Source organism: Artemia franciscana, chromosome 7 (assembly GCF_032884065.1).
Source record: "Artemia franciscana chromosome 7, ASM3288406v1, whole genome shotgun sequence".
In the NCBI taxonomy this organism is placed as follows: Eukaryota; Metazoa; Arthropoda; class Branchiopoda; order Anostraca; family Artemiidae; genus Artemia; species Artemia franciscana.
Genome location: NC_088869.1, coordinates 10718156 through 10730559, shown reverse-complemented (window position 1 = coordinate 10730559; position 12404 = coordinate 10718156). Strand labels below are relative to the sequence as shown.

Genomic DNA, 12404 nt, shown 5'->3' with positions numbered 1-12404 from the left:
TTTTTTAGATTGTTCTCATAATTCTTTCTCTTTGCATGGGCCACTGGGGGACGGGGGTATCCTTCCCAAGTGAAGAATATAAATAATAATTTTCTATTAATTACACTGTTTTTAATTTGCGAAAATAAATCGGGTACCTCTGTGAAGTTGTTCTTTTTCTGTTTCTGACATAACGACTAATCTTGCATTTCGCTTCTGCTTGAGCCCGATATTGTTGAAGCAAGGCTTGTTTTCTCGTAGTGTTAAGGGAAGTGGTAAGGCGAATGCAGTTAAGTGGTAAGGCAATGCAGTTAAGTCGAATGATTGATTGATCGAACGGATGATAAATGTTATACCGAGTTTTTTTTTCTAAATGTTGGGTTTGCTTGCTAAATGTGTCGAATTTTTTTTTGTTGCAAAAAGCAAAAATAAGCCAAGCCCTGAATAGGCTGTGCAACTGGTAGTGATTTTAGCTAATTTTGAATCATATGATAGGCAGCGCAGTAGCGCTGTTTAATTAAAGAGCGATTTGGGCAGAATGTAATATTTATTTATATTTTGTTTGTTTGTTTGTTTAAACCAGGGCACTTCGTATCGAAGGAGCTGTCGTAGAAACTTTGAAAAGAACTTAGTCGATTGGAAATTGAAAGGGCTACTGTGCTTTTTGATAGTCGAAAGTGATTGGAGGGAGGGCAACTAACCCCCTCCCATCCCCACCGTATCCTCAAACACGTCCAATCAAAATTTTGAGATAGCCATTTGTTTCAACGTAGTTGAAAGTTCCTGAAAATATGTCTTAAAGGATGACAGCCCCCCCCCACCCCCACAGCTCTCAGGGCAAGGATTGTAAGTTATGCCCCGGGGGCACGTAAAGTTTATATAGAAAGGAGGGGACCTTTGGGTGGGTAATGAGAAGTTCTAGTGCCCTTTTTAAGATTCAGAGTTATAAAAGGGTGGGTACCCCGCCCTCCACACACACCTTTTATTTCTGCGAAGTACACTGATAGAAATTTTGAGATGGCGATTTGTTGTTGTTGAAACTTCGAAAAAGACTTATTCGATTTGAAATTGAAGGGGCTAGTGCCTCTTTTAACCGTCAAAAGAGATTGGAGGGCAGCTAGCCCCCCTCCCACGCCCACCATTTCCCCAAACCCATCTAATCAAAATTTTGAGACAGCTATTTTGTTCCGCGGTGCTAAAAGGTCTGGAAATTATGTCTCTGAGGATGACAACCCCTCAAAGTCCTCAGAGCAAGGGTTGTAAGTTATGCCCTTGGGGTATATAAATTTTTTTATAGAAAGGGTGGTTTTATGATCTTCGGAGGGGGCTCATTGAATTGGTAATCAGAAGCTCTAGTACCCTAGATTCAAAGTGATCGGAGGCCGTATACCCCACCCTCCCCCCTCCAACACCTCGTGTTTTCCCGAAATGCATCTGATAAAAATTTGAGATTACCATTTGTTGTCGTAGAAACTTCAAAAAAGGCTCATTCGATTTAAAATTGAAAACGTCTTTTTATACAGTCAAAAGTGATTAGAGGGCAACAAGCCCCCCCCGCCTCCCTCCAAGACTGTCAATTCCCAAAACACGTCTAATCAAAATTTGAGATAGCCATTTTGTTCAGCGTCGTTGAAAGGTCTAGAAATTATGTCTTTGAGGACGACTCCCCCCCCCACAGCCCTCAGCGCAAGTGTTGTAAGTTATGCCCCTAGGGCATATGAGGTTTTTTATGGAAATGGTGGTCGTATAAACTCCGGAGGGGCTTATTGGATTGAAAATCAGATGTTCTAGTTCACTTTTTAAGAGTCAAAGTGATCGGGGGTAGCCGCCCCAATATACGTCGTATTTTCTACAAATGCATATGGAACTGGTAGTTGTATAAATTTTGGATCGGATGGAGCTCATTTGATTGGAAATTGGAAGATTTAGAGCTCTTTTTTAAGAGTCAAACGTGAATCCAGGGCAATCAACCCTCCCCCATAAGTCTATCATTCCTTAAAACATTTCTGATCGAAATTTTAAGAGAGATGTTTTGTTCAGCCTTGTTGGAAGGTCTAGTAATTATGTCTTTGAGGATGTCAACCTCCCCACAGTCCTCAGGACAAGTGCTGTAAGTTAGGCAAATCATTTATTTTTTACACATTGTATATGTTATTGAGAAAGGTATGCAGGTTTGAATTTTACATTCCAAGAAGACGAAGATTTTCAGGTGAGCCTTTCAGAGAATGTTGAGGGGAGAATTGAACTAAATCAAAACCCGTTATGTTTATACGGATTGTCAAAAGGGTGCAATACAAGAATAACTGAGTATATTAATTTGGAAAATTCAGGAAATGATAAGGGAGGTGATAAAAAGGCAATATTTACATGCTGCCAATAGTACTACAACTACCACCAATACTACTACTACGCTACTCCAGTTACAGTATTATGGGGAGATTTGAACTAAATCAAAAGACGCTAAATGAATGGACATTGTCAAAATAGCATATCTCAAGATTTGATTTGGGAATTAAGTAGCAACTTTACGAGAATACTTAAAGGGGAAGATTATCTTACCAAAAGACAATATATGCACACTACCGTTACATTTACTACTACTACTATTGCTTATGTTGCAACTACTTGTACTTCTAAGAGCATTGAGATGAAACTTTCAAGAAATATATGAACATACAGGTTATCAAAAGGACATATCAGCAGTGTCATAGCAATGGATAGTTGTATTAAGTTGAAACTTCTAGGACTGTATGAGAGGGATCTTCTACTGGCCAAAAGGCGATATATTAATACTACTCCTGGTAGTAGTACTACCGCTATTCGATACCATAACTAGTAATATCAATATTACTACTGTGACTACTATTACAACTATGCCTAAAGGCATGGAGGTGAAATTTTCAAGAAAGTTTGAGGGGGGGAAATTAACTGAATCAAAGAACACGCCCTCTGCATGCAGATTGTCAAAAGGGTGTAACAGCAATATCTTAGGAATAGCTTTGTGTGTGAAGTTTAAATTAACATGACTTATTGTGGGGGATGTTGAACTAACCAAAATGCATCCTAATGCTACTGATTCTACTCATACTTCTGCTACTATCACTATTTTTACTACTTCTATTACTACTACTGCCACTAAAGCATATGCTACTGACAAATAATTCCACTGCTACTATTACTACTACTGCTGCTGTTACAACTAAGGATGTTAAGGTGAAAAATTCGTGATATATAGAAACTGGTTGGAACTAATTCGAAACATACTATGCCAACTATGACGCATCAGTAATGCTTCAGGAACGGTTGGTGGTATGCATTAAGCTGAAACTTTCAGCCTGTGTTGAAGGGGATGTTGAATAAATCAAAGGTGCTGCTGCTATGCGCATACTGCTACTAAGCCGAATGAAAAAAAAATTTTTTTTAATGTTTTCACTTATTTACTTACATAAATAAAAATTATCAAAACTTTAAGGAATAAATATCAGTTTGTGTCAATTAAACTAACAATCTAGGTTTTTTTTGTTTTGTTTTTTTTCAGTAAAGTGCAAATTATGTTCTGGTCTTGAGAAGGCATTAGGGTTATCAGCCCTACTCATGTTGGTTTTTGCTCGTTTTGAGTTCGACTTGGCTATTTATTGTAGTTTCTCTCCGTTTTGAGTTTCATTTATTTATTGATAGTGATTTTTGGTAGTTTTACGCTTGGAAGATTATTTGACTTTATTTCTGCTAATTTTTGGCTTTTTCGAGCTCTTTACTTTTCTTTGAAAAATTTGTTTTGTAAAAAAAAGTTTTTCAAATTAATTTTTGCAAGAACGGGACTCTTATCACTAATAATGATCTGAAGAAAAATGGGAAAAATTGGAGCTTCATTATACACTTCCTATTTATGAATAAAGCACCATTGAAATACGCAAAAAAAGAGCGGATGAGTACCTGTACTGGATAAAGCCCCCCCCCCCCTTTAAGAAGAGCATTATAATTAAATTTAACGACAGCACATCATGGTTTTCCCCAGAGCCCTACTTGTAAACTGAAGAGATAGGGAGGAAAGTAGTATAGTGGGAGTCTGAAGAATTCTCTGTCTGTTCGATATTTGAGAAATGGTAACCAATAATGGCATTTTTGGGTATTTGGCCCCCCCCCTCCTTTAAGAAAAATATTACGGTTTAATTCAGCCTTGACCAGTTACCGTCCTCAGCGAACAAGAAGAAACACTAAATAAGTACCATTAAAGCAACTCACGATGAAAAACTCCCCGGTACAAATCAAATTCAAATTAAAAGCCCAAACGTAGAGTCTTAGCGTATTAGTATCATGGAAGTTAAAAATATATTTTCAAATTCAGGTTTTTAGCTTGAATTTGTTTCTATATACGAGTTCATAATTTTACCTTTATTTTAGATTGCATAATCTAGTTTTTTATTAGATTAGTGTACAAAATCTTAGGTATGTATTCCCTATATCTCCATTAAAAGATGTATTATTGCTTAAATTCACTTTATTTCCATCGTTCTTCGGACAACTGCCTAATTTCATAGTGATTCCTTATTAAAGTAATTTCATTCAAAAGGAACAAAAAAGGGGGTGTTTCCAAAATCTGGCTGCTCATAGGTTATTCAGAAGGATTCAGAGTTTCAACTTAAATTCAGGACTTCCCTTGGTCTTTTAGACTTTTAGAAGTTTGGATGAATTCTACCGATGCCACTGCTTCCGCGGGTACATGGTACTGAAAACGCGTAAAATGGGTTTCTAGGCTGGAAACTTAAGACAGGTTCTCCAGTAGGCCTGGGACCGGTAGGCCAAATCACTTTTGAGGTCTGTCCTTGTGTCCTGGTATGATTCAAGATTAACAGGAGCAATATTTTTGTATATTTCGGGTTTTAAGATATCTTTTTCTGTATTGAGCATTCCGAGATTATGCTTGTTGGCTTTCCCAAGTGGTTGATTTTCCCATGCTGAGTAGATGGCTTTTCCTTGGTTATGTTTGTTGTGGATTGTGTTTTTAACGCCTTAAGTATTTTCGTTTTGTTAAAATTTTTGAAGTTCGATTTTGCTCGAGGTGGATTTTTCTTAGACCAAGTTTTGCATGCGCTATGTTTCTATTTAAAGATGCATAATTGAATTCGTTTTGTTTCTATCGCTTCAGGGACAATTTTGCTCAATTCCCTAGCGTTTCCCTTATGGTTCCATTCAAAAGGAGCAAAAAACGTTGGTTCCCAAAATCTGGTTGCTCAGAAGACACTCAAAAGATTCAGGGCTTCTGCTCAAATTCAGGACTTTTCTTGCCCTTTTAGTTGCTTTTCTAAGTTTCGATGAATTCCACCCATGTCTCAGGTTCTGTGGGCACATAGTACTTGATACGTTCCCTTTGACGATTAACCGGGGGCCGAGTAACTAAGACTCTTCTAAGATTATTCATCGTGATATTATTTGAGTCATTAGACTACAATAAATATAACGAACAATAATAGATAACGAACAAATAAATGAATAATAATAGTAAATAAACTGCGTGTAGAACTGACATGTCTTGAAGATGGTGCTTGAATGGTCCAATGATACTACTTGAATGAAAAATAAAAAGAATAGTAAAGCAGTACTGATCTAGTATCAATGATACTATGATGGGAGTGAAACCCAAGGCCCAAAATATTTTTAGAGGCTGCTCAAACTATTATATATGCCTATCTATCTTCTTCTTCTTGTTTGGATTAATTTGGAGACGCATCCGCATAATCTCATACACGGAATCAAATTTTGAGCCCTGCACTGTGCTTATACAGCCAGGTTTGAACTCAGGGTTTCGTATTACCAAGCTGAGATAAAACCCACTGTACCCCTACAGGACGCTATGTATGAATTTTATTAACCCTACTTTTTTCTATCTGAATAATGATGCCACCCTGTGAAGTTTTTTTTTTTTTTTTTTTTTTTTTTTTTTTTTTTTTTTTTTTTTAATGGAGGTTTAATCCCAGTTGGTAATTTTCTGTTTCACACTATTTTATATTCTCATTGGCTTAATTATAGTTAATTGTTGAAGCAACACACCTAACAAGATAAAATTTACTTACAATTAATTAAACATACATTGAATACATGGTAGTATTCCCCATAAGGCTCCTAAGCCTGTAAAGGAGGGGGAGATGTATGATTCAGATAAGCATTAAATAATAAAAAAAAGTTTATACAGATAAACATCACTCACCAAAAAAGGGGCGAAATAGAAGAACAAATTTAAATGCATTGAATAAATAAATTGACTTAATCAGTCCGACACCAAAAAAGAGAAAAAGAATAGCAAAGAAAAGAAGGAATTTAAAAATTCTAGGAAACCAAAAATGTTTTACAATTTTTTGGAATTGGCTAAAGGAGTGGCACTTTCGAGTGAATTCAGGCATCTTATTCCCTACAGCATTATTAACAATTATAAGAGTGAAAACCGACCGTACGCAGGGAATAAAAGGAATTCGAATGTAATTTGTATTATGAAAATGATAATTGTTTTATCCAAAGATAGAAGATGACGTACTGCACAGGGGCTGAGGGAGGTCACCTGGAAACATAAATAAGTAGAAGATGCTTCCTAAAGAATATTTAGTGACTCAAGAGCTAGTAAAGGGATAACTTGTGAACGATTTCATTCCTGAATGAGGTTTCTGACTTTATAATAAACCTGAGAAAGTGATTTTAAAAAGAGGGAAAAGTATGCTTAAGCTTTCTTAATTACATAAGACTTCTGTATCTCTTCATTTTAATCAAATCAGTGTCACTTTTGAGAGACAGTTTTTATCAATAAGAATGCTTACGAATCGGACGTATCAATCCTTAGATCTAGCCCCATTTGACAGGTGGATTTTAGATAACTGAGGAAAAACCTAAAAAACGTGTGAGAAAATAAAAAGAAACTTCAATTTTTGGGTAAATTTAGGGTAATATATTAACATCAAACCATTGAATTTAGAAAGAGAGAAAAAAAATGCTAGATTTGACATAAGATCTGATTCATTTGTTCCAAAACTACCGACGGCGTGGTCATCACAGAAAGAAGCACGTACGTCATCTGAAAGTGGCGAACTGTAGTTGCCATTGAGGATGTGAAAAGATGTAGGTGGTCCAGTCTACAGTAACTTATAGGTGTTTGTTTATATACCATATAAAACAGATTTTTGTATGAAATGAAAATACCACAGGCCCTGAAATTAATCCCTGGGGAACGCCATAATTTACTTCTAAGGGTGAGCAGAAAAGTGGTTCAAGAGAAACTACAATTCAAACAAGACATAACTAAAAAATAACATTTTCCCTTATAACAAAATTCGACAGCTTTGACCAAATATTTCACGGGCTAAGGAATAAAATGCTTTAGAAATGCCCTGGAACATTTTAGGAGAAATTAGTCTACAATCTAGCATAGATATATATATATATATATATATATATATATATATATATATATATATATATATATATATATATATATATATATATATATATATATATATATATACTAGCTGTTGGGGTGGCGCTTCGCGCCACCCCAACACCTAGTTGGTGGGGGCGCTTCGTGCCCCCCAAGCCCCCCCGCGCGCGTAAGTCGTTACGCGCCATATTAGTTACGCGCCATTGTAGTTGTGTCCCTATGTCCCACCTGTGAATATAGATATATATATGTTTTTAACTACGTAAAACTTGCGAATATACAACATTCTTTGCTTTCCCATTGTCTGTGCATATAAATAGATTGTCAGGTTTACCGACTCTTGAACATGCAACATATAATGGTCCATGGGAAAACAATCCGTATTCAGATCTATACCTCATGATTCTAATGATTGCCCTTGAGCTTTGTTGATGGTGATTGCTAATCGAACATTCTCTGTTTCCCCATCGTCATTTATATATCCCCCTGTGCCCCCCGGCGTCCCCGTTGTAGTTGTGTCCCTGTGTCCCGGTCGTCATTTATATTCCCTGTGTCCCGGTCGTCATTTGTATTCCGGTGTCCCAGTCTGTATATACATTCGTTTTTGAAATGGTAAGTGATGAAATAAATTTTTGTATTTTTCCCCTTTTTTTCTTTTTAGTTTTTTTTTGGTTTTTACATTTTTTTAGTTTTTTTAGTTTTTTTTCTTTTTTCTTTTTAGTTTTTTTTTATTTTTATTTTTTAGTTTTGTTTTTCTCCTTTATTTTTCTTTTTGTTTCCTTTTTTTAGTTTTTTAACATGACGTCAGCCGACACAGAAACATGACGTCACCTGATCCACAGATCCACAGACAGACAACTTATTTTTATATATATAGATATATATATATATATATATATATAACGTCACACACATGCTTTGTTGAGTTCTTCATTAGGCAAAAAGACTGACAATTACGAAGAAAGTATTTAGAATTTAATATTTTTGTAAATATAAGTTGAGAATTTCCTTGTATAATACTGATAAAGCATTGAACATTTCTGAATGTACCGAATTAAACGGATTTAATTTTCTTATTTTGGAATTGATTTTGTTATTTAATTTTCAGCTGAAACATTATCATCTAATGAAATTGAAGTTGTTAAGAATCAGCTGGCTGTTCTCCAGGGTGTAATCAAAGAAGACCAAGAAAAATACAACCTAACAATCCAAGAGAAAGAAGAGATCATCCATACTCTCTCTGGTAAAATAGTCGACCTAGAAAAAAATCTCCTGGATTTGAAAAACCTTTTTGAAGAGTCAAAATCACAAATTAAGGTTTTGGAAAGTGACACCCAAACCATTTCCCATGAAAAGGACGTTTTGGAAAAGCAATTGAGTGAGACAACAAGTTTAGTTGTTGAAATTTCAGAGGAGATCAAAAACACAAAAACATCATCAGAATCATCAACCAAGTTAGCTCAAGATCGTCTTACAGAGATTGAAAATCTTAAGAAAGAGATTGCCTTAACTCATTGTCAATTTGAAGAAACAGTAGAATTGAAAGAAAGAATTAATACTCTTCAAGAAGAATTAAAATCAGCTAAAGAAGCCAGTGATGCTGTGATGTGTCCAGTTGCTGATTACGAAACCAAGATCAAAGAATTACAACAAGAAAAAGAAATGAGTGAAGAATACAAGAAAATAATCCAAGAGAAAGAAGATGCCATCTATAATCTCTCTAGCAAGTTAGCCGACTCTGAAAAAAATCTCCTGGATTCCAAGAACCATTATGAAGAGTCAAAATCACAAATTGAGGTCTTGGAAAGTGACATCAAAATCATTTCCCATGAAAAGGACGTTTTGGAAAAGCATTTGAACGAGAAAACAAGATTATTTGTTGAAATATCAGAGGAGATCAAACATACAAAAATATCATCAGAGTCATTAACCAAGCTAGCTGAAGATCGCCTTACAGAGATAGAAAAACTTAAAAAAGAGATTGCCCTAACTCATTGTCATTTTGAAGAAACAAAAGATTTGAAAGAGAGAATTAATACGCTTAAGGAGGAATTAGTATCAGCTAAAGAAGCCAGTGATACTGCGATGTGTCTAGTTGCTGACTATGAAACTGAGATTGAAGAAGTTAAACAGAGTTATGAAAAAGAAATGAGTGAAAAAACATCACGAATTAATCTCTTGGAAGACCTGACCGAAAAACTCGAAGATGAAGTTAAATCTTACACTGAAAAACTTATTTCCAAGAATGAAGAGGTTAAGTGTCTTCAACTGTCTTTGGAGTCATTAAAGAGGACGAACGAGAGTAACCAATCGGCGATGGAAGAAGTGACTGAATTGCAGTCAAAATTGAACGAACGCACATCTTATATAAAGGTCCTAGAAGTGAACATTAATGCACTTCAATCAAAACTTGATGAGGCTTATTCTGATAAGGATGTCGCTACTAAAAATCATCAACAAATAATAGAAGAAGAGCAAGAAAAGAGTAGGGAAGCTATGACGAAGATTGCGGAATTGGAAGGGTATGTTTCTAGCCTCCAAACTGAGATCAGAGATTTAGGTATACACAAAGAAGGCCTTGAAGAAGAACTTAAAACACTACGTGACAATCTGAACGAAAAAGAAGGCTTGATTAATGAGCAGAAAAAGCTTTTGGCTAGCTTGAATGGACATATTAGTGAGTTGGAAGCTAACCAGACTGTATTGAATGAACAAGTTAGAGAAATCGAGTTGTTGAAGAACAGTTTAAACGAGACTGCTGCACAACTTAGTGAAGCCCGAGCTAATATCAAAGATGATGTTAAAAATGAAGAGCCAAAAATATGTTTAGCTAACCTTAAAAATGAAGTGGTCATGTTCAAAGCCAACAGCCAGACTCTGCAAGAAGAAAATGAACAGCTACTCGCTTCGGTTCAAGAAAAACAAAAATTGTCTGATGATCAGAAAGAATCAATTAACCATTTAAAAATACAAATTTCGGACATGGAAGGCCAACTTCAAATACAAATATCCTCTGCTGAAAATGAAAAACTAAATGAAGCCATTTCTAAAGGGAATGAAGAGATTCTGTCATTACGTAAAGAACTAACAGCCATCCAGGATGAGAAAGAACAAGAATTGCTGCGTTTTGTTGAGTGTGAAAAAGACTTTCAGATGAAACTAGACGCAAAAATTGCTGAAGCTGAGTCATTGCAGGTTAAAATTGGAGAACTTGCCGTTAAAAATTGTCAATTTCAAGAGTTGACCAAGACCCTTGAAGAAACAACAACCCTCTATAAAGCCCTTCAGGATGATAAAATTGAACTAATTATGGAAGTTGAGAAGCTTCAGTCTAAGCTGACTGAATCAAATTCTAGTGCTATTGAAATGAGAAAAACTATTGAAGAAAAATTGGCTGTGATTACGTTACTTTCAGAGGAGAGAAAAATGTTAGCAACTGAAAACGATCAGCTTAAAAGTCAAATTAGTGATAAGACTTCCATCGTGGAGCAACTGAAAAAGGCATTAGAAGAAACAAGAAATGAATTGATAACTGTTGAGTCAGACATGAGTTCAAAATTAAAAGAATTCGAAAATCTATCTCGCCATCATGCCGATGAGATTAATAAAAAGGAAAATGAATTAGCTCAAGTTACAAAAGAAAAAGAAGTAGTGGAAGACCTGCTAGCAAGAACCAAAGAAGAAATTCAACTACTAAAATCTAGTCAAGATCTTTTTGCCAGCCAAAATGATGCAGTCCGCGAAGTTAAAGAGCAGCTTTTAGAAAAAGAAAAAGAATTGGCAAATTTACAAAAAGAGCATGACGCACTCCGCTTGTCCCACTCAAACCTTGAAGCTGAAGTCACCACTTTCCGGCAATCGTCAAATTCAGCTGAAGAAATCATAAGCAATCAAAGCAAAGACATTGCCGACTTAAAACTGAAAATGGCTGAGTTTGACCAAGTTCAGGATCTGTTAACTGACTCTGCTCTTAAGATTACTGAATTAGAGGAGAAAATGACAACGGTGGCAAATACTGAATACGAATTGAAACATCTCAGGAATGAATATGCTACATTAGAGGTTCGTTTTTTTTCTTATCTCTTGTCTCGATATGTTCTGGCAACTGCACTGCAATGTGGGCTCAGGATCCTGTTTGATGTAGATATCATTATTTTTTTCATACTTTCTATTTAATTGCAGTTTTATGTTAGTTTATTTCTCTTTTTGTAATTTTGGGCCCTCCTTTCTGGGATTACGTTCCTGTCTACTTGCCAGACTAAGTCAAAGGTATAATATACCATTAAACGATTAATTTCTACCTATTTTAAAGATTATCGTAGTAACAAGCAGCTTTAGCTCAATGCATACTTGGTGACCGTTGCTTCCGTGTCTCGTGATATCCTAGTCTCAGCTCTAAGATGTATCTTCTTATTCTTCCAAACTTTAATCGACTACAGAAATAACAATATATTGCCTTTGCTGTTTACTTTCTACATTGTGACTGTATCCACCAATTTTTCTATTAATGCTACCTAGCTAATTGAAACTACCCATTTGTTCAACTCAGCTAGGCACCGATTCATCCTCATTTCTCCCTTATTTGCAAAAAACCACCCCTTGCCTTGGTCACTTACTTTTTTTTATGTCAGATACGAGATGGGGCGGAAAACACATGATCCTGATGTAACTACAAGCTCCATCCTCACTAATAAAGCTACCTTTTTAACAGTGTTTTTACCTGTCCAGTTTGGCGAAGTACCTCTTCGTCTCATTTTCCCCCTAATGGTTAAAAAGATACCCTTTACCTTCGGTATTTACCTTTTATATCTTCACTGCATCCACCATCCTTACTGACAATGCCACCTATTTAAGTGAAGGTATCCCCTCGTTTGAATTCGGGTAATCACGTATTAATCCTGATTCTCTTTCATTTATAAAAGAAACACTATGCGTCTTGCCACTTTTCCACTTTTCTTTTTCCACTTTTCCACTTCCACTTTTTATATCTGCTGTATCCACTATC

General features: G+C 35.8%; 1 protein-coding gene across 2 annotated transcripts in view; it reads left to right on the top strand.

Annotated features, from left to right (window-relative positions):
- LOC136028833 (kinesin-related protein 4-like) overlaps positions 1-12404 on the top strand; it is a 156470-nt gene that overhangs the window by 128932 nt on the left and 15134 nt on the right. For both annotated transcript variants that reach the window (XM_065706765.1, XM_065706764.1), the window contains one exon: positions 8508-11461. In XM_065706765.1, coding sequence (XP_065562837.1) covers positions 8508-11461 — 2954 coding nt within the window. The remainder of the gene's footprint in view (positions 1-8507; positions 11462-12404) is intronic.